Genomic DNA, 21302 nt, shown 5'->3' with positions numbered 1-21302 from the left:
TCCTTCTCATGGCCGAGCGCGGTGGCTCACGCCTGTAATCCTAGCACTCTGCGAGGCTGAGGCGAGTGGATCGCTCGAGGTCAGGAGTTCGAGACCAGCCTGAGCAAGAGTGAGACCCCCGTCTCTACTAAAAATAAAAATAAATTATCTGGCCAACTAAAAATATATGTAGAAAAAAAAAATTAGCCGGGCATGGTGGCGCCTGTCTGTAGTCCCAGCTACTCGGGAGGCTGAGGCAGTAGGATCGCTTAAGCCCAGGAGTTTGAGGTTGCTGTGAGCTAGGCTGACGCCACGGCACTCACTCTAGCCCGGGCAACAGAGTGAGACTCTGTCTCAAAAAAAAAAAAAAAAAAAGAAATTCCTTCTCATTATCTGAAAGGCTCTATATGACCCAGCCCCCTTTCCCTGTAGCTTCAGGTCCACTGGTATCCTGGATGAATACACCAATCTCTCTCTTTCTTGGCCTTTGCATCTGCTAAACACTTTACCATTAAATAGAACCATCTTCATCCTCTCCTTTGTATATCTGGATCTTTTTTTCCCTTTGAACATTAGCTCAATGTGTACAGTAGGTCTTCCTTTTCTGTTACTGTCCACCTTACCTGTTTTTTTTTCCTTTACAGCAATGGAATATAAGCTCATGGGAATAGGCACTGTATATTGTGCCTAGAGCAGTATCCACATAAAATGGATAACAGTGCGTAGTCAGCAAATACTTATTGAATAAAGGAAATTCCAAGATAAGGGGAAGTAATTGCTATCAGAGCACATAATAGAGGTCCTATTGGGACCCGATCATTTGGACTTCAGGAAAGAGCAAAGGAAGCCAATGAAAGGTTTAAGCTAGAGTGTGGTGAAACAGTATTTTTTGCTTTAGAAAGATCACTATGGGCTGGGCGCGGTGGCTCATGCCTGTAATCCTAGCACTCTGGGTGGCCAAGGTGGGAGGATCGCTCGAGGTCAGGAGTTCGAGATCAGGATGAGCAAGAGCGAGACCCCGTCTCTACTAAAATGTAGAAAGAAATGATTTGGACAGCTAAAAATATATATAGAAAAAAACTAGCCAGGCATGGCGGCACATATCTGTAGTCCCAGCTACTTGGGAGGCTGAGGCAGGACTGCTTGAGCCCAGGAGTTTGAGGTTGCTGTGAGCTAGGCTGATGCCATGGCACTCTAGCCAGGGCAACAGAGTGAGACTCTGTCTCAAAAAAAAAAAAAGAAAGAAAGAAAGATCATTATGGCCATAATGTGTAAAGTGAAATATAGAGGGAAGCAAGGTGGAAGACACAAAACCAGCTAGGTGGCTGTGGTGGTAGTAGTAGAGATGAGGGAGTGCATCAATTTGAAATATTCAGGAGACAGCATTGGTAGGACAGGTATGGAAGGTGAGAGAGCAAATGTCAAGGAACACTCCCAAGTTTCAACTTTATGCATTTGGGTGGATGGTGGAACCATTACCAAACCTGGAAACTATGGAGGAGAGCTGGCTAGAGGTGGGGTAAAGTGCTTGAGACATGTTGGGTTTGAGATGTCTATTAAGCATCTACATGGCTGGTTTAAATATCTGTCTCTTAAAGAGAGGACCCAAAGTCCAAGCCCCTGTTGATGCTTTCTCTCTTCATCAGTGCCTGGTACTCAGAAGTCACTTATTGTTGAAGGAAGAAAGGAAAGACAGGAAAAATCTAAGTGGGTTTGGGGGTCATGAAAACTGGAGATATAAAATTAAAAGGTCATCCCTATTTAAATGGTTTAATTCAGGAGAATGGATAAAATCACCCAGGAGTGTGAAAAGTCAGAAGACGGCATAGAGCCCTGAAGAACTGCAGCATTTATGAGTTAGATAATATTAATAATAAAAAGGTCTAGCATAGCGCTTTGCAACAAATGTTTGTCGAACAAACATTATAACTAATACACTAAGTCAGGAATATTATAGGTAAAAATCATGTGAACAAAACTCTTTTTAAAAGGAAGACACAGAACCAGTTAGGTGGTGCACATCACCCCACACAAAAAAGTAATAATTCAGACTCTGAAAGGTAAAGTAACTTACTCGAGGTTATTCAGTGGCAGGTTAGGGCCTAAGTCCAAGACAGTGTTCTCTGAACCAGTGTGAAATCATCCCAGTCTTCCCCCATCAGCATAACCCAGGTGCTTAAGGAACACACTCAAGTCTCTGCAGCTCTGTTCTCACGTTGTCTCTCCCACACAAATTACTCAATCCAGTCCATGACCAGTTTAGATTTCAGGGCAGTTTATTTGAAAAAATTAAGTAACCGCAAGTACCCGCCTCCCCATTCCATTATCTCCCCCTCCACCTCTGCACAGGGGGGCTGTCTCTATCATGCGTAGGTAGTAGGGGAAAGGAGGTGGTGTGGTCCCATTGTGCAAGTTACTCTCAAGCCTTCAGCATGTGCTGTCTCAGCCCTGAGTCCCTCTGACCGTGGCAACTGTTCAGAGAGCAGTGGTGCCACCCTGAGAGCACTTTAGGTCAGTGCCATCTCCTGAGTTCACTGATCACATCCAGTCACTGTGACCATGTATGAGTTATCAGTGGTGGTCAGAGGTAGACCAGAGGCACAGGCTATTGAAGGAATACTCTCTATTAAAGAGGGTTCTAGGAATGACACATGGAATGCTCAGTTTGTTAAAGTGCTCAACTACAACATAAAAAAAGGGTTGGGAAGGTGTCTGCTAGTGAGTAAGCAATGTACAATCTGAGGGGTTTCTGGAAAGATACAATAAAAAAAAGTTCATAAAAGGAACTCTGCTCACATTTCCAACAATGCTTAGAGAGAAAAACTTAAAAGCTTTGTCTCTGAATTATTCAAGCTCTGAGTCAAGGGTATCCCTAGCTGGAGACCAGCTAACTCCTTGTGGAGACTGAATAAAACATTTATGACTGTCTTTTTGCTCTAACTTTTCTCTCATCAAGTAACTTTCTAATTTGAAATCTGGTTTCCTCAGTGGATATCACCACTACAAAAAGAAGGTCCATTATGGGCAAGTGATCAATTTAAATAAGGCCTGTAAACCACTTTCCTGTAGGGTGGTTAGCCAAAACCTGGGGGGAGATGAGAAATCTGAGTTTCCAAATCTGCAGGCTGAGAGGCTCATATCTAAGAGCAAGAAGTCCATAACATATCTACCCTCTTGGCATGATTACAAGATCCAGGACTCAGGTGTCATGGTAGTAAGGGGGAACTATCCATCAGCAGCAGTGGTTATCTTGTCCTAGAAGTTAGTGTATACGGCCTCAGCAGTCACTTGTAAGTCCAGTGTGCAGTAGCCCAGCCCTGGCCCTTGCATAGGTCCCGGTGACGAAGGAAACAGGCATGGACTCGAAACCGACGGCCACAATGGGGACAGGCGTGCAGGGCTCCAGCATGGGTCTTCATGTGCTCTGTCAGATGGTGCTTCAGTTTGAAGCGCTTGTTGCAGATGCCACAGCCAAAAGGCCGAAGGCTGAAGGTCAGCATGATATGCCGGTCACGCTTTGGCTTCACTGCAAACCGCTTCCCACACAAGCAACCAAAGCGTTTTCCATCTGCAGGAGGTGTCCCCCCTAGCTTCACAGGCCCATGCACGGCCTGCCCTGCTCCCCCAGGTCCTCCACCTCCTGACAGGATTTCATTCCCATGAAGATCCACTGGTTTCCAAGATGGACCCCCACCCCCAGATGTTGCCCCTCCTCCTGAGGACAACAAGAACCCTAGCTCCCTGTTCCCTTCAGTGTCCCCTCCAGGAAACACTTTGATATCCTCCTTTGTTCCTCCAGACTGAGTTCCACCTCCTGATACCTCCTCCTTAGGCTCCAAGGGTTCCTGCTTAATGTAGAAGATTTTGGGGGGCAGTGCAGTAGGAGGGGCAGTTAGCTCAAGTGGTGTGCTCTCACCCTCGGGAAGCCTGCGGGGAGTACCAGCTATGGGCAATGGGTGGGATCCATGAGAATGGGTTAAACCCCCTGATACTCTCTGAGACTGAGGAGTCTGAGAGAGTACAGCTGACCCCTGGTCCTCATCATCTTCTTCTTCTTCCTCCTCCTCCTCTTCTTCTTCCACCTGAATTTGTAACACCTCTCCCAGTTCACTTCCCTCCCCGCCCACAGGGCTCTCAGTAGAAGCCGGGCTCTCAGTGGAAGCGGAGGACTGCACTGGGGTCTGGAAAGGGGAAGAGCGAATGCACCAGCCTCCTGGAGAGGATGTGGTGGAAAGAAGGGCATGGTAAGAGGTTGCTCCACGGGCTGAAATTCCACCACCTGAAGTTTCTAGTTCTCTAAGAATCTCTGAGCACTGATCTACTACGTGCCACATCTGAAGGCCACTGGCCACAAGGAGATGGGCAGGGAGAGCATCCAGTGGCAGGCGGAGGCGCCCTGAATAAATGAGCTGGAGCAGCCCCTCGAAGGCATCGGCTTCAATAACACCTGGCAGGGTGAGACGGGGCGCATCCCCCAGAAGCAGCTTGTCATGGAAGTAAGGAGAGGCAGCAGCCAACACTGCTTTGTGAGCCCTAAGCTCCCGGCCCTGCACCAGGAGGGACACATCACAGAACTTTCCCTCTAGCCTGTGGCGGTTCAGGGATTCCAGCAGCGCTGAGCTATGCTGCGGAAACTCGATCTGTATTGTCCGTGGGGCTGGGGTGCAGATCGAGGCGGGGGGTACAGGAGGCAAATGCGTCGAGGTATCCATGGCCTCCTCGCAAAGAGAGATCCCAGAGAATCGGGAAGAGAAGCTGGGGGCTTAGGGGTAGACTCCACGCGGGATGAAGGCTGTAGAGGAAAGAGACGGAGGTCACAGAAGCGCTGGATAATGGGGGAACCATGTCCCCTCAAACCACTCTCCCCCCACCATTTGGCTATTTTTCAGTCAGTAGGGGTTTCTGCACATCAGTCCCGCCCACCAAGAAAACGAAAACAACAAAACACCAACCGGGGATTCAACTTCCAGACCCTGTGGAAGATGGTGGGGAGGCCCTTCAGCCACGAGCCTGACCTCGCTGGCGCAGGAATGCTCCTGCCCCGCCACTCCGCTCCGCCTCGCAGTGCCCACAGAAGCCGGCTCCCGGGAACCCGCAGCCCCCGGGACACCGCGAGCCCCGGCCCGGCCGCCCTCTCCGCCGACACGCCCCCGCCGTTACCCACGCGGCTACCCGCTCGCCGAACCTCAGCCGCCGCAGCGCCGTAGCGGGCCGGAAGCCACCGCCTCCCCGCCGGACGCCGGCGCCGGATGCGCAGGGCGGGGCTAGGGCCGCAGCCAATTGGGGGCGGTGGTCTACAAGCCTCGTAGCGATTGGTTAGGCAGACGAGGCGGGCGGTGCCGGAAGGAGGCAGGCGGCCGCCGAGCCCAGGCGTGCGGCGTGTCGAGTGGAGCTGCTGAGGGCCCCGCCACTGCGAACCGGGAACCGAGGCGCCGGGACGGAGGGGGCGGACCGTCAGCCGCCCTGGCTGTGTTTCCAGGTGAATAAATGTAGCGCCCGCCCCCCAGTAGGTGCCGAGAGGGGCGAGAGTAATTGGGCACCTACTGTGTGGGCTAGGCACTTGCCCACATCACCTCGTGTCCTCCCACCAGCCATGCAAGGTAGGAGTGACCGTCCTGTTTCCATGCGGGGGAAACTGAGGCTGGAAGAGTCATTTGGCTGTCAAGTAGTGGGCCTGGGATTGGAACCCTGATTTGCTAAGGAACCAGGTTCTTTCCTCCAGTCCGCACGGACGCACTTTAATCAACACTTAAGCAAATAAACCTTACTTCTAGGTATTTTTTAAAAAGGTATATGTAGATTCTTTTATCAGATAACGCCGCTGCTGCTGGCTTCTTTGCTCCTTCCGACTAGTTGAAGCAGTGGGTGAGGAGAGAGCTAGACTGGGGAAGCTCTGCCAGTGCAAAACCCGTGCTCTAAAATAAAATAAATCTCTCTGGGAGAGGGACATTGTATGAGGAGAGTATGACATCAGGCAGCGATATACGGTTTTTTTTTTTTTCCCCAAGCTGTCAGCTTCCTCTCAAAAAGTAGATCCTATCACCCTGCTGGTCTGTGCGGAGATCCCAGCTTAAGAAAGTCAGCACAGCGATAAAAGAACAATCTCCGTTTATTAAACATGATTTTTCTGTTTCACCACACACTCCGGAAAAAAAGGAAATGAGGCTGGGAGTGGAGAAAAAGGGACAGTGGTGAGGGATAGAGAAGGCTGGGAGTGGGGTGGGGAGGGAGAAAGAGAAAACAAAATAAAACAGGTAGGAAGAACATCTACCTACCCTTAAGGTGGTGGGTGGGGAGGGAAGCAGAGGGCCGGGGGGGGAGGGGGCCAGGAAGCTCTGTACAGAGGGGTCGCCCCCAGCCCACACACACACACCCCGGATATGTACAGTACAAACCCCAGATAATTACAACAGCCAAAGAGAGGAGGAAGTGGGTGGAGAGTCCAGGGGTAGGGCCTGAGATGGGGAAAGCAGAGGAAAGGGCACAAGGATAAAATTTCACATATTTACAACTTTTATATAAGTATAAATTTGGCCCCGGCTGGGTGTATGTGTAGGGGGATGGGATTGAAGGGGAACTGTCCATACAAAAGAAAGAAGGGTGGTGTCTGGGAAGTCTCAATACCAAACGCAAGAAGAGATGAGGGGGCAAGGCTGGGTAAGGGACAGCAGTCAGGGAAGAGGGGGTGCCAGAGAGGGGTTTCTCCTCCCCTCCTATGGCCTACCCACCCCAAACCCCATCCATCCTACCTCCCCTATCCCGCCAGAGAACTATATACAGAGAAACACCGAAAAATTGTGGAGCTGGCGGGAGGGAGGGAGGTGGAAGGAGATTGGGGGTGGGGGGGAGGATGAGAGGGAAGCCCAGCCCTGTCCTACCTCCCCCAGGGGACAGAGTCATGGAAGGGGGCCCCCCAACACCCCTCCTCCAACACAGGTCCCCCCACCCTGGAGGAGAGAGACATGGCTTTTCCTAGAGTAAGTTCCCCCCTCCCCCTGGGAGTAGAGACCAAGAAGAGAGAGGGAAGAGACAGGAGGGACTGTGTGTCAGGATAGGGCAGATCAACTAGTCTGTCCTACCCGACATACACACCCTCCCAAACCCTAACCCCTCACCCTAACCTCAATTCCACCCCACCCAACACATTGGGGGAGGGGGGGGCATAAGCCCCCTCACCCCGCTCTGGGACCAGCCAAGAGCAGATCAGGTGTGGGAAGAAGGGGAGACAACTCCCATTCCCCCCCTTGCCGCCCCCTCCCTGCCCCGGTGGCCCCCTCCACCCCATCAGGTTCTGGGTGGGGAGGGAATAAATTGAAGAGTGGTAGGAGGAAAAGGAGTTTGTGCGTGCTGAGCCCCCCCAGACGCTCCTGAGAAATCAAGGGGTAATAGGGCCCCCTCACCCGGGGTCCCCTCCCCATAACAAGGGGGGCAGGGGGGGCCAAAATGGGGCGGTGGAGGGGAGTTAGATTGTCAGCTCTGGTTACTGCTAAAAAATCACCCTGAAGTTGAAAGTTTGGAGGTGCCACACCCCCAGGGTGGGGGTGAGGATCTGTCCCCCAGTGCTCAGGGGAACGATGAGGCAGAGGATGGGGATAGCACCCCGGAGTGAAGGGGTCTGTGTGGGGTAGGCGGTGTCCTGGAGCAAGGGTCCCTGGGGGTCAAAGAGGGGGCAGCACCCCGACAGGAAGGAAAAGGGGGCAGCTCAGAGTCTCCGCTCTCCCTCCTGGAAATGGTGCAGTGGGGGTGGGGGATCAGTGCCCCCCAAGGAGGCAATCAGGGAGGCAATCCCGCTGTCCCTCGGTGACGTCCAGTCCTGGTGGTTGGTGCTATCACAGGGTGGGTGCACAGGGAAGGAAGAGAAGGTCTGTGATGCTGGGTGGGCTAGTGGTCTGCGGTGTTTCGGAACTCGCCGTTCTCCGTGATCTGCAGCCGGGGTGGGGGGGGCGGGGCTGGGGGGGCCAGGCCGTTCCACGGTGGGGCCAGCGTCACACGCGGGTTTGTTGGACCCAAGGGGGGAAGCTGCCTCTCCTGCAAGACACCAAAGAGGAGAGCGCGGACTTATTGAGACGCTTCGAGGGGGCCTGGATGCCAAGCCCCCAAGCAGTGGCTGTCCCCATAGCCAGCCCACTCCACAAGCATGTCCCACCCCCTCCTCCCAGGACAATCCCCACCATCCCCCTATTTTGTTTCTCACCTGCAGAAGTTACATCCTCTGGGATCAGGGAGAAGAGAATCTCACTCCTAGACTCCTAACAGGGGCCCCTTCAAGCTTTCAACCCAGTGTCACACCAGGAAACCAGCTAAAAAGCAAGTTCCTACCTCACCCCCAACCTAACCCCTCTAGGTCACCTATATATCCCCTGCCCAGCCTGCCCTCCCAGCCCACCCCTAACCCGAGGTAGGAACTTGGTGTTGAGGAACAAGGGGAGGCAGTACAGCAAAACCTCATTAATCCAAACCCCCGTGGATTTGGAATTTTTTCATAATTTGAACAAAAACTGGGCTTGAGTTTTCCTTTATCTGTGAAGAAAGGGTGTGCTAAGCAAATTAGTGGTGGAAATGTGTCTGTAGGAGGGGCTATTTAACCTATACCAGAAAACAGACTTTTCAATCCTATCTATTCATTAATGCATGCTCCCTGAGGACCTGAGTGGAAAAAGCCTTTGTTCATTCAGTTCTACTTACTGTATATATTTTGAAGACATGCATTTCATTAAATAGACACTGTCATTCAGTTTTGTCACTTATTCAGAGTGGCCATCTTCTCAAATATAACATTCCAAATTAGAGAGGTTTAACTGTACTGGGGGGAAAGGAAGGGGATCAGGGGCGTGGTGTGGGAAGGGAAAGATCTTGTGGGAGGGCTGCCGCTCTCTCACTTATGGCGAAAATGACTAGGAGCTTCTGCAGAGACACAGCATGCCCCAATCTCTGCATCCCTGGGAAGCAGAAAGTGGCTTTATTCTCTTCCACCCCCGCCTGCCTTTCAGTCCCTCTCCCTGGGTGCCCAGATAGAAGGTGAGGGGTACCAGACCCTATTCCCACCCCTGGTCCTACTCCCATCACCTCCTGTCGCTCCTGGACCAACTTCTGCTTCCTGCCCTAGCCCTACCTGCTGCTCCTCTGCTGGGAAAGAAGAAAGTTACCTGAACTCCCCTCCACTTCTGGTTGCTCACTTGGCTTTTCAAAATTCAGGCTCAAAACTAATTTATAAATTAATGGCTTAATTGCAGGGGGACCAATACCTACTACAAGTGGTTTAGAACAAATGTCCAAATTATTTCTTGGGCCACAGCGCATCTAGACCTGGCAATGTGGCTATGTCTGACATCTCCAAAGGATACAAAAACATTCCAAATAAAGACTCCCAGAGCACCATTCCCTTCTATCCCAGGATCAAGAAGCTCAGGTCACCCAAACCCCAGCCTTAAGCAAAGCTGCCTTCTTACCTTACTGGGTGTCACATACTTTCTCCAAGTCAGTGAGAGACGCAATTATGAATGGTAGGGTATCCTGAGCACAGCAGAGGAAGGAACCCCCAGATTCCCTTCCCTCTGCTTGTCTGCTGGCAACAGCACATAGGCATGCCCCCTACACCCCCATGGACCCAAATTTAGAAAGTAGATAAATTAGGGTACCATTATTCACTTTACAAAAGAATTCACTGCAGGAGTCCTTTAAATGGTGAGGTCCCCTGGTGCCTTTTAGCATCTGTTTGCTGATCACTACTTTGACAGAGAGGCTGGGCAGACAGAGAGTTAAAATTACAGTATGAGGAGCCACTGCTCACTGCACATCAATCCCAAAGAAAATAAAGTATCTCAGAAATGATGTCTGTGGCTGACAGGTTCTCATTTACTGGCTTTTTAGGTAGGATTATGTGTCCGGCAAGGCCACTGGGTGGTGGGAGACAGGGAGTGAGTGGCATTAGCAACCTGGGGATGTGAGCTCTGACAAGAATGAAGAGGTTATTTAGTGTGCTGCTCCTGGCATCTCTGCCCAGGCATCACCGTTGTACCCGGCCTATGATCTGACCTAGGAAGACATCTCTCCCCACTTCTAACTCCCAGGCCACATGGGCAAGTCCACGTCCCAACATCTGTCCGAGGTTCCTTTCCTGTTCCTTCTCTTTGTTCTACCCACTCTGTCTACTGTCAGGACATCTCAATGGCATTATTCCCAGGGTACCCCAAAGTCTCCCTGGGTTAACTACCTACTCCTAATCCCTACCCAACGGGGGCTAATATGAGCCCCAGATGCCTTCTGCCTCTCAGATATAAAAGAGGAGGAAGAGAGAAACAGGTGAGGATTGGAAAGGAGGTGTAGAGGGAAGGAAGAGGAAACCCCAACCTACCTGTGGCAGTCAGCACAGCCCCTATAGCCAGGGTTCCCCAACCCATCACCACCTCCCCCGATTAACAAACCGGCCCCCAACCTCCCAACCCCCAAGGACGGTCTGGTGAAATGGGGGGTGACAGACATACACCGGAGAGATAGTGGAAGAGGAGTGTTTAGAATTGGTGAAGTTTGGAGGAGTGGGTTTTGTAGGGAAGGGGGTGTGACCTGTGAATGTGCTGGGCCCGTCTAAGGTAAGCCTCTTGGTGTTGCTAAGGTATCACTGGACAGTTCCAGGGGCAGCAGCAAGGGCTCTTTCCAGGGTGTCTTGGGACATGGGTCTGTGCAGGAGGTGTCATCAGGGGTCTGTGGAGGTTCTCTGGGTGTGGAGGGCAGCAGTGAGGGGGGAGAGGCTCCGGAGGAGAGTTGGAGGGGAGTGGGCTTCATGACCAACCTGCAGTGGTCCGGAGTCACCTCCCCCTGTGTCCTCCGCCCGTGGCCAAAGCGGAACCAGGAGAATTACCTGATGAGGAGCTGCAGGGGGAGAGAGTGGGGTCATGGGGTCAGGAGCCTTGTGGTTGTGGGGGAAGCCTGGTGGTCAGAGCTGAGGAAAGAGGAGTATGGGTAGGAAAGTGAGCAGAATTTTAGGAAAGCAAGGGGTAAGGGTACAGAAAGGAGGTCCTACAAGCTGGCCGCTTAGAAAAGAGGCTGTGCAGCAGGGAGCTGGGAAGCGAGTCAGGTGTGAGCGTCCGAGGGGAAGAAGACCAAAGGGAGGCTAGATGGAAACACTGAAGGAAAAGAGGGGCTACAGGGTGGGAGGCCTTCAGGATCTTTAGAGTCAGGAAGAGGAAGCTATGCAGGAACTGCCGAGGAGTCAGGAAAGTTGGGAAGCCAAGAGAACAGAGGTGATGGGGACCCCAAGTGTCCAGGGCACCTGCCAAGGCCTGGGGAAACTACAGCTCATACTCTGTTCTAATAAACGGCAGCTTCTAGCCCTCCTGGCCCAGAAAAGCTCAGAGGAAGCTGAACTCTGTGCCTTGAACAGGAGTGGGCAGAGAAGGGGCAGAGGTTCAAGGAACTGGGTTGCGGATGGGGCAGAAAGACTGAGGTGCTGGTGCAAGGTCCTGAGACGTGGACAGGAGTGGAAAGATTGGACGGGAAGGCACAGGGGTGGGGCTGACGCTGCCAGGAATGACAAAGGCACAGACGATGGAATGAAGATGGGGTCACAGGAGGCTGCTAGGAGCAGCCAGCAGACAGAGGACTATGGGAGAGACAGATGATGATGGGGCTGGGGTGGTTGGTGCAGTGAGTGCACGAAGGACAGTGGGATGGATGGGGATGGGACACGGAGAAGATAAATGACATTGTAATTTCCACCTGAGCGTCGAGCAGCCTCTTCTTGGGTTCAGGCAGCGGCTCAGCCATGGCGGGGTGGTCCCGGCGCAGCTCCTCCTCCACCAGCATCAGCCTGAAGGGACGGGCTTCAGTGGGGTTAGTGGCGGGCACAGGCTTGGAGCCTGTCCATGGAACTCCTGATCCCGGGGAACCCCACGGCCCTCTGGGAAAGCCTCAGCATCCTTCTCCCCTTCCCTCAGAACCTCTTCGTGGCCGTGACCCAAAAGACTCTGTTCCTCAGGCTCATGCTCTCCACCTTCCTCTCAGGGACCCTCACGTCTACCTGCTAAGAATAGCTTTCTGTGCCTCAAGACCTCTACCACCCAGACATCCCCAGCCCTCCATCCTCCCAATCAGGACAGCAGTACCCCTTCCCTAGCCCCTCTGTGGCTGAGGACCTGGCTTCTGTGTCCTCTGTGTCACCTCACTGAACCTAGGCCATTTCTAGTGATAGTCCCTGGGGCACCCCTAACCCAAAAGGACTCTCTACAATCATTACTCCCAGCATCGCCCTGCCTTTGATGAACGTTCTCATGGTGACTTCTCATAAAGAATATCAATTAGAAAAGTGGTTTTCAAAAAATGTTTCAGGTCAAGAAGCCCTTTTCTTCTAACTCCCTTACTCAAAAATTCATTTAGGGCCAGCGTGGTGGCTCACACCTGTAATCCTAACACTTTGAGAGGCCAAGGCTGGAGGATCACTTGAGCCCAGGAGTTTGAGACCAGACTGAACAACATAGCAAGACCCCATCTCTACACAAAAATTTAAATAAAACTAGATAGGTGTGGTGGTGCTCATCTGAAGTCTCAGCTACTCGGGAGACTGAGGCAGGAGGATCACTTGAGCCCAGGAGTCTGAGGCTGCAGGGAGCTATCATGACGCCACTGCACTCCTGCCTGGGTGACAGAGCAAGACCCTGTCGCCCAAAAAAAAGAAAGATCTTTTCTAATGGACACCTTTCCAAGACTGGTGAGAGAGGGGCCAATCGGGATGGGAGTGGTCAGGGGCTACTCTGGCTAAGGAGCCCTGCTTAGCTTTGGGGTGAACATCACAGGCTAGGCTGAAAATAAACCAGTGCGGAATCCTCGCCTAGACTGAGTCCAGACACAGTGACAGTAGGATAGTAACAGGTATATCTGCATTTTCCAAGGGCTTCAGAAGCTAATGTATTGGGAAAGAGGTCAGAGTTTAGTAAAGGAACATTTAATGCACTAAACGAGAAGTTTCTCCCCATCTGGTGATGGGTGAGTGCGTGGCCCCCCCAGGTGGTGGCCTCTCCTGGTAGTCTCCCGAGTTTGGGGGTGGGAGTTGGAGAGTAGCTCGCTCACTAGCTCTCTTCAGCCTCAGGCTCTCCCTTGCTACCCCTCCCCGGGCCGCCCCTCACCTGCCAATGATGCTCTTGATCTGCGAGTCCTTCTCCACTTGCTGCTGCCGTAGCCTCTTCTCGCTCTGCTCCAGTCGGGCCTGATACTGCATCAGGATTTTGCTGGTCTGTTCTTCCTGGGACAGCAGCCTCCGCTCATACTCTTCCAGCTTCCGGTTGGACATGTGCAGCCGCTCCTTCAGTGAGTGAATCTCCTCCTCGTACTCCTTCACCTGCCCGCCGGGCACACGACCCCGCACTGTGAGGGACGCCCCACCCCAACCCTACCACCCAGCTTCTGCCACTGTCTGCCAGGCACAGCCACTGCATGGTGAGGGGCGTCCCACTGCCTTCCCCAACCGTTCTCTGCCTGCTGGTCACACCCACACACCTGCTTTTGAGAAGGCCCTACCATGACGCTGAGGCTCCCTCAAAATGGAGCAAGGTCACAGACCCACACCGCCTGAGAGGTATGTACGTCCTCTCACATGTGATCTGACACATAAGGACCTACACAGGAACCTAGACAGACTCACGGACACACCTTGAGTAACTGTACCCAGAAATTAGAGATAATTTCCAGCCAGCACCAAGCCGGGCCCCAGAACACATGGGGGAGACACAGGAAGAAGAGACATGGGATGGGGGAGGCAGGTGCTGCTCCACATGTGACTCCCTCTTTGGCTCTGTCCTGGGGTTAGGGGATCTTCAAGTGAATCCCAGGCTGAGAATCTAGGAATGCACAGCGACCCTCTGTCACCTATGCCCATGGTTCAGTGACTGGGTAAGCCTGACATCCACCATAGTACAACTGCAATCCCCTCTGCCCCAGCCAGTGTGTTTGCTTCCACTGCTAGTAAAGTAACTCCTTTCCTGAGCAGTCACAAGAGCTAGGGCTTATGGTCTCTCTGGGAGAGAACACGGGAGTAAGCCTAAAATAGCACATGCTTTTCCCTAGAAAGTCTATGATATGTATAACCTACAAAGTAGAGTAGAAAGTGGCTTTTAACAACTGATTGTGTGTCTCTGGTCTCCCCAAGTAGACCGAAAGCTTCTAAAGAGAGACGATCAGGTCTTTGTCTTTTCTTTCCACCACAACTACCTGACCCTGCATGTTTCCCGTGGAAGTGACTAAAGGTCTCCCCCGTGGGTAAAAGGAAGAACCGGTCTTGGGCTAGTAGGGCCCAGCGTACCCTATCCAGCCGGCTCTCATCCATCGATTTCGAGTACTCCTTGAGCTTGTACTCTTCCCGCTCGATGTGGGCACTCTCGATGTCAGCCGACAGGTGAGGCATATTGGAGACCCAGGCCACCGTCCGCTCAGAGGCTGGCATCGTGGGGTTCAGTGTAGATGGCGTCTGAGAATGCTGCGACAAGGCAAGGTAGGGGCCAACAGAGAGGAAAGGTGGGAAAAAGCAGGTGTATTAGCCAAAGGAGAGAACAGTCCCAGTCCTACTGTCCTATTCCAGCCCTTACCACCTCTGAATGCCAGAGGTGACTTAGCATGTCTCCCCTCTGGAAGAGAGCACTAGGCGGGTAGGGATTTGGGGCTGTCATTCACTGCCATATTCTTAGTGCCTAGAATGGCACCTGGCACACAGCAGGCCCTCCATACATGTTTGTTTAATGACCAAAAGGAGCCAAGAAGATTAATTTCAGACCACAGACTCTGTCCCACCCCCATCCCCATCTCCTTCCCTCCCTGCACCTCAGCCAGCCCACCTTCCTCCTGCCCTCACCTACCTGCTTGGTGATGGAGGGCTTGAGCCCTCCACCCCCTCCGCCACCGCTGCCCCCGCTGCCCCCAATGCTGCCCTCCTTGCTGAGGCTTTGTTGCCGTGGACGGGCAGGGCCATAACTCGGCTCCGGGGACTGCAACAGATTCCCACTGGATGGCCGGGGTTTCTGGGCAGCGCTGACTGTCAACTGCTGAGACTTGCCCCTCTGCAAAGGAGGCGGCTGGCCCCCGCCACCCCCGCCGCTGCCCCCACCGCTCCCACCTCCGGGCCCTGAGGGGGCTGGCCTCTGGGGACCGATGGTGATCTGGGGAGGGGATAGCATGTGCTGCAGGTTGTCCTGGAGTGAGAGCTGCCTACGGGTGAAGTCAGTGCCAGAGGGTCCAAACTCATCACTGTAGCTGTGGCTGTGAAGGATAGAAGCAGCGGGGGGCTTGGGGACCCCTGAAGAGAGGTCCTCGCTCTTGCTATAGCCATGGAATGGGGCAAAGGTATCCCCAGGGGGCTCTCCACCTCGGTGGTGGTGATGGTGGTGGTGGTGGTGGTGTGACGAAGGTGGACCATGGCCACCGCCCCCTCCATGGCCCCCTGGGGGGCCTGGCCCATCAGCAGCCATGTGGAAGAGAGGGTTCTGGAAGGAGAGGGGGATACGCAGTTGCTGGGCAGGGACACCGTCCGTGGTGACACCCATCTGGCTGAGGCGCATGCCAGCTGCCGTGATGGAGGAGCCACTCCCCTGGGAGAGGCGCCCGGCAGGTGCAGGCCGCAGCCCCAAGGCTGCCGTCAGTGAGGCCTGGCTTGAGTGCAACAGGTCCCCTACGGCTGCCAGGTTGGAAACACTGCTGCTGTTGAGGCGGCCACCGGGCCCATCGCCCTGCAGGTCCAGCATGGACACACTCTTGTTGACACTCAGCATCTTCTGCTCCGGCTCCGTGATGTCTGAGCTGCTTGTGCAGTATGCTGGCGAGGAACGGGCCAGGGGCGGACGGCTCACATAGAACAGGTCTTTACCCCCACCGGGTGGCGGTGGGGGCGGCTTTTCCTTGGTTGGGGAGGGGAGGCGAGCCATGTCCATAGAACTGTCAGAAGGAAAGGCGGCACACAACAGAAGGTCAGGTCAGGGCTACTGGCGACTGAGCCTGCTGTGGTCTGGCACAGGCCTTGGGGTGAAAGGTGGGACCCACAGGAAAGGGCTGAGAGCTGGCAGTGGCAGCCCTGAAGAAGGCAGGCAGGGAGGATGGGAGGGGACAGGTGGGAAGAGGGAAAGGACAAGGCCCCTCCAGGAAGGGGGTGAGGCCTTGAAGAGGGGAAATGGGGCAGCAAGAGCAGGGATGAGGGCGGGGCGGGGCTGATATGGAGGAGATGAGGTGCACTGAGGAGGACAGGCGAGGAGGGCAAAGGCCAGTGGAGTGGGAGAGGGAGCAGAGAGGAGAGGAGGGCGGGGGAGGGGAGAGCCCCTCACCTGTTGAGGCCTCGAGCCATGAAGGACTGAAGGTCGATGGAGCTGGAGAGAGATGGAAAGAGGGGCGAGCAGAGAGAGAGAGGAGAGAGGTGTGGATGACGGGAAGGAGAGGCGGGAGTGGTAGGATGGGGATGGTGTCATGGAGGGAGACGTGGGCAGAGGAACAAGCAGGGTGGCCATCAAAACAATGAGCAGCAGCTGGGGCACGGGCGCCGCTGATGGGGTGGCTGCCAGGGCTGCGAGCAGGCTGCAGGCCCGCCAGGCTCCCAGCTGCCCTCCACCAGGTGCTGGACCGTGGACATGTCTGCAGGGTTCTGGTGGGGGGCTGGGGGGATGCTTATTATCAACTAGTCTACAGATATTTGAATATTTTTGACACTACATGGCTGAATTGACATGTGCTGGCTCAACCTTAGCCTGGTGACAAACATGGGCAGGCAGAGGGACAGGGCAAATCCGAGCCTGCAGTGGGGCCCTCCAGGCTGATGGCTGAGCTGGAGCTGGAGGAACCTCAGCCCTTCCCTGTGGCTCTGCCTTTCTGCTCCCTCTGGCTGTAAAGGGCTCCCCGCCTACTGCTGACTCTACCTGCCTCCTTACCATTCTCCCTGCGAACTTGTTGCCTTTCCCTTTCTCTCAAGCCCTAGAGAGATGCACATGGGCCCAGTGAGGAGTGCAGGGGTGGGAGTCCAGGGTACTCACCTGTTGAGGTCCCGCATCATGTAGCCCTGCATCTCGGCCGACGGCCCCCGCAGTACCATGGGTTGAGGCCGGGGCCGCTCACTCTGGCGGCTTGGCTGCCTCTGGATGTTGGGGTTCCTCAGAGCTGTGCTGATGTCGTTGAGGAGCCGGGGCAGTGGACCCAGCTTGAGGAGGGCTTCCTGGAAGGGTGAGGCTGTTACTGGGGGCTAAGTGCCCAGCTCTAAGAGGGCCTCAGAGGGTGCAAGTGGAGGGGGTCTGAGCTGGGGTTGTGATGGTGACACCTCAGGGAACAAGGAGGGGAGAAATCTGTACAGGGGGTAGTTTCTCAGACCCCAGGAGCCTCTGGAGCCATCTGGGGACAGGGCAAAGGGGGCATCTGCTGACCTTGCTGAGCTGGGGCAGCACCTCCCAGAGCAGGGCATGCAGTGTGGAGAGCTCTCGGCCCAAGTCGATGTAACCCTCAAAGCTACTGCTGTTGGTCAGCGTGTCCAGGTTGGAGATCTCATACAGGAACTGCTGCATGGAACCCCACTCCAGCTCCAGAAACTCATTCATGAAGCCCAGAAAGTCCTCCTTTGAGGTAAACCTGGCCCGGGGACCCAGAAGGTGGAGGTCACACACATACAGATGGCCTCACACCCAGCCTGCCTCAGGGTCTCCGGCTCTCAGGGGACCCTTCCTGCCCACCCTTAGCCCTGTCCCACCCTGCCTGAAGCTTTCCTCACTTGGAAAAGTTGGCCAGGTTCTGGATGACCTTGGCGATGAGGGTGAGGGTTCGTGAGGTCTGCTCATCTGGGTACTCCTGCATGAGCCCAAACAGACTGGGCGACATAATTGCTGGGCAGAGGAAGCGCAGGAAGAGCGAGGCGCTGATAAGCCTGTCGGCGATGTCCTCCCGGCCCCGCTCTGCGCAGCGCAGCCTCCAGGATGCAAACACCTCCTTCAGCTCCCTCGGGAACACGCTGGGGGGAAGGGGCGGGGAGACAGAGAGAAAGAGAAAGAAAGAGAGAGACCGGGACTGAGCCCCAGAGACCCTCAGCTTCCAGGGAACATGCTGAGGGGGGTGGTAGGAGGTGAGGGTGTGGAAACAGAGGGGAGAGAGACGGGGAGGGAGGGACTGCAGGAGGAAGACGGAGGCTGCTGGAAGAATAGGGCCATGGCAGAGGGAACAGACAGATTAGGGAGAGAGAAATGGAGCGGGGAGAAAAGGTGAGGGGAGAGAGACATGTGGGAGAGAGATGGGGGTGTGTGTGTGTGAGAGAGACAAGGAGAGGAGGAGAAGAAAAACAGACACCAGGGAGAGACAGAGATGGGAGAGAGATGGAGGGTCACTTGAGGTACAGGGAGCTCGGACCCCCCAACTCTTCTGGATTCCAGGGGAATGGGGATGGAGGTACCCCAGGCATGATCCCCAGTCCCTGGAATGGCTCAGCACTCACTCCCCCACCTCCCTGTTCCACTTCAATGTCCCACTGACACCTTAAACTCAACTCGGTAAAATGGAGCTCACCATCGCCCCCACACCTCCAACTGGCTCCTCCTCCTGACTTCCCTGGTTCTGTCAATGAGGCCACAGGTCTCCAACCACCAGCCTCGTGGCCTCTTGAGTCATTGTAACTCCCTACAGACATGCCCCCTCCCTTCCAATCCGTAGACAACTCCTACTGATCCTTTCCTCAGAGAGGCCTGGCAGCCCCTCCCTACCATTCTAGTCAAGGTCCTGATTCAGGATCTGTGTTTCATGCCCGACACATTGACAATGGCCCCCAGTTGGCCTGCACTTCATTTCCCTACTCCAGTTGCCCCCATCCCACTCTACTTATGGATTAATCTTCTCAACCACAGAACTTTCTGGTGCCTTTAATGGTATCCCATGACCTACTAATGAATTCAAACTCCTTCACCTAAGGCCTTTCAGAGTCTAACTCTAATCCCCTCCCCTGCCAGACATCATTCCCACCTCTCTTCATTATGAGCCAAGTACGCCATTAAACCTATTCTAATTGCTGTCCCCTGAAAGCTCTTGGGCCTTCTCACCTTCACGCACGTGCCTGTCTCACAGCCTTCTGAAATGCCCTTCCTACCCTCCACGTCCACATATCATAACCTAACCCAGGCTTCGAAGCCCAGCCCAGGGGGCACCGCTTTCCTACTTATCTCAATCAAAGCTCTGCCTTCTCTGATTGTGTGTTGCATGTGGGAGAGACCCTCACTCAGCACTTAGCACGTACTACAATGGTTCTATGGCTTCCTCTTTATCTAATTTGTTCCTACTCATTCTGTGGAGGCCCTCTGACGTCAGGGACCAGGCCTCATTCACCTGTCTGCTCTACAGCGCCCAGAACAATGTTTTGCCCATAACTGGTACTCGGTCCTCTTTGAGGATGGACAGATGGATGAACAGATGGACACACAACTTCCCCAGCCCTGGCTCCCCAGCCCAGCGTTCCCAGTCTCACCAGTGGGAGTTGACCACCTTGCACAGGGCCAACTCACAGCACATCCGCAGGTTGGCCTGGTGCTCAGCCAGACTGGATGCCGTGCACTTGATGGGGTCCACCTCGCAGTTCTCCTCAGATTCATACAGAGCACGGATGAACTCCCCTGGGGTTGTGGGCACAACAGGGAGTGGTCACACTTTCCAAGGGCAGGGACAGGGGGCTGCCTGGGTTGGGGGAACTGTAGAATCAGGTGGTTGGAGACTGAACTAAGAAGCATCAAGCTGAGGAAGGGTGCACTTGGGGTCTGGGGTAGCCAGGTCTAGGGTTGGGGTGGACATCTGGTAGGTTTGGGAAGAAGAGGGCCTGAGGGTGGGCCGTACCAATGGCATCCTTGAGGTATTTCTGACCAATCAGTCTCATATACTCTTCTATGGCTTTAGTGGCGAGCGTGTTCTCGCGGAATATGAGGTGCTCCCGTTCCATGAACCGGTCTACTTCAGACATGGCCATGTCTGAAAGAAAGTCCTGGGGCCCAGGAAAATCCAAGAGTCAGCCTCCACACAACCCACTCTCCTGAATTTGCCCCATCCTCACTAACCTTCAACCAAGTGCCCATTCCCAAGTCACCTTTCCCTGAGGGTACAACACTCACCTTGGCCTTGCCTGTACTCTGCAGGATGTGAACCAGTGCACTGGCAACCTCCTCCTTGCCCTTGACATTCAAAGCAGGCTCCAATACTGCACACAGCATCCGATAATGGTTGGTGACATACTCCGCAAACTCTTTATATAGCTCCATGGGCAGGATGCTCATTGTCTGGTAACGCGCTTTCAGCCGCACAGCCGGGCAACCTCCTTTGCCCTTGCCCCCTGAGCCACCCCCTGACCCTCCTCCGCCTCCCGAGCCCATTCCCCCAGAACCCCCGCTGCCTGTTGGCAGGGTCACAGGGTACCACTGCTCTGTGAAGTGGCGCCCAGCCAGGGTGGCCACTGGCACAGTCACCAGGCCGACATAGCCCGCCTTGTCCTTCTTGCGCTTTTTGTCTGAGTCACGGTAGAGATGCAGCCGCAGGGCACGGACAGCCGGCAGGTTGTTAAATTCAAAGTGCTCGCCCCAGAAGACGGTGTCCCCTGAGGCAGAGCGGGGCTTGGAGGTGGTGCGTGCATACAGCATGTCGTCCAGGCAGAGCTCACAGTAGTACCGCTTCTTGGGGGGCAGCTCCCGGGCCTCTATGATCCACAGCTTCAGCACATTGTCTACCCGGCGGCTGTTGTCCTGGCATGGTGGGGTGGGCATGGTGGATAAAGGGGAAGGGACACAGAGACAGAGACATAAAAAGAGGAGAGTCAGTGAGACAGTGGGATAGAGACAGCAATCGTAAGGCTGAGAGTTGTATGTACTGGGTTGAACGGTGTCCCCGCAAAATTCACGTCTACCCCAAACCTGTTAACGTGACCTTATTAGGAAATAGGATCCTTATGGATGTAATCAAATTAAGATGAGGTCATTCTGGATTAGAGTGGACCCTTAATCTAATGACTAGTGTCTTTATATGGAGAGGGAGATTCAGAGATGCAGAGATACAGAGACATGCAGAAAGAAGCCAGCAGAGTGAAGACAAAGGCAGAAATCAGATGGATGCGGCTATAAGCCAAGGAATGCCAAGACTTGCTGGCAACCTCCAGAAGCTATGAGAGACAAGGAAGAATTCTCCTTAGAGCATCTAAGAGAGCATGGCCCTGCTGACACCTTGATTTTGGACTTTTAACCTCTTGAACTGTGAGAAAATAAATGTCTGTCGTTTCAGCTGACCCAGTTTGTAATTTGTTTCAGCAGCCCCAGGAAACTAGAAGGTAGCTCATATGCCAGATAATACAATCAGTATCG

The 21302-nt window shown here is 54.1% G+C and overlaps 2 protein-coding genes and 1 long non-coding RNA gene across 16 annotated transcripts in view; 1 reads left to right on the top strand and 2 right to left on the bottom strand.

Moving 5' to 3' along the window:
* Nucleotides 1-2237: 2237 nt before the first annotated feature.
* ZBTB9 (zinc finger and BTB domain containing 9) lies at nucleotides 2238-5204 on the bottom strand. 4 transcript variants are annotated; one of them, XM_045543501.1, is made up of 2 exons: nucleotides 5144-5204; nucleotides 2238-4771 (listed from the first exon to the last, which is right to left on the bottom strand). In XM_045543501.1, exon 2 carries the CDS (start codon nucleotides 4689-4691, stop codon nucleotides 3264-3266), a length of 1428 nt encoding a protein of 475 aa, XP_045399457.1. In that variant the 5' UTR covers nucleotides 4692-4771; nucleotides 5144-5204; the 3' UTR covers nucleotides 2238-3263. The 4 variants fall into 4 exon arrangements, with proteins under 4 accessions (XP_045399457.1, XP_045399459.1, XP_045399458.1 ...); XM_045543503.1 differs by having other exon boundaries at nucleotides 5165-5201; XM_045543502.1 differs by having other exon boundaries at nucleotides 5140-5183.
* Nucleotides 5205-5325: 121 nt separating this feature from the next.
* LOC123632817 lies at nucleotides 5326-5767 on the top strand. Its single transcript, XR_006733478.1, has 2 exons — nucleotides 5326-5458; nucleotides 5571-5767. It is a non-coding gene; the product is annotated as an uncharacterized LOC123632817 (long non-coding RNA).
* A 303-nt stretch (nucleotides 5768-6070) lies between these two features.
* The window catches only part of SYNGAP1 (synaptic Ras GTPase activating protein 1), a 31435-nt gene continuing 16203 nt past the window's right edge, over nucleotides 6071-21302 (bottom strand). Inside the window, exons 8-20 of one of the 11 annotated variants that reach the window (XM_045543496.1) lie at nucleotides 20067-20690; nucleotides 19795-19939; nucleotides 19433-19577; nucleotides 17699-17935; nucleotides 17358-17559; nucleotides 16974-17152; nucleotides 16275-16316; nucleotides 14820-15891; nucleotides 14270-14443; nucleotides 13098-13309; nucleotides 11695-11785; nucleotides 10838-10848; nucleotides 7887-8007 (exon numbers count right to left, since the gene is read on the bottom strand). In XM_045543496.1, the coding sequence (XP_045399452.1) occupies nucleotides 7965-8007; nucleotides 10838-10848; nucleotides 11695-11785; nucleotides 13098-13309; nucleotides 14270-14443; nucleotides 14820-15891; nucleotides 16275-16316; nucleotides 16974-17152; nucleotides 17358-17559; nucleotides 17699-17935; nucleotides 19433-19577; nucleotides 19795-19939; nucleotides 20067-20690 (3177 nt within the window). In that variant the 3' untranslated portion in view covers nucleotides 7887-7964. Of the gene's footprint in view, nucleotides 8008-8357; nucleotides 10849-11694; nucleotides 11799-13097; nucleotides 13310-14269; nucleotides 14444-14819; nucleotides 15892-16274; nucleotides 16317-16973; nucleotides 17153-17357; nucleotides 17560-17698; nucleotides 17936-19432; nucleotides 19578-19794; nucleotides 19940-20066; nucleotides 20691-21302 lie in introns of those variants that run through there. The other 10 variants (XR_006733475.1, XR_006733477.1, XR_006733474.1 and 7 more) reach the window with 10 other exon arrangements.

Source organism: Lemur catta, chromosome 2 (genome assembly GCF_020740605.2).
Source record: "Lemur catta isolate mLemCat1 chromosome 2, mLemCat1.pri, whole genome shotgun sequence".
NCBI lineage: Eukaryota > Metazoa > Chordata > Mammalia > Primates > Lemuridae > Lemur > Lemur catta.
This window is presented reverse-complemented; position numbering and strand designations above follow the sequence as displayed.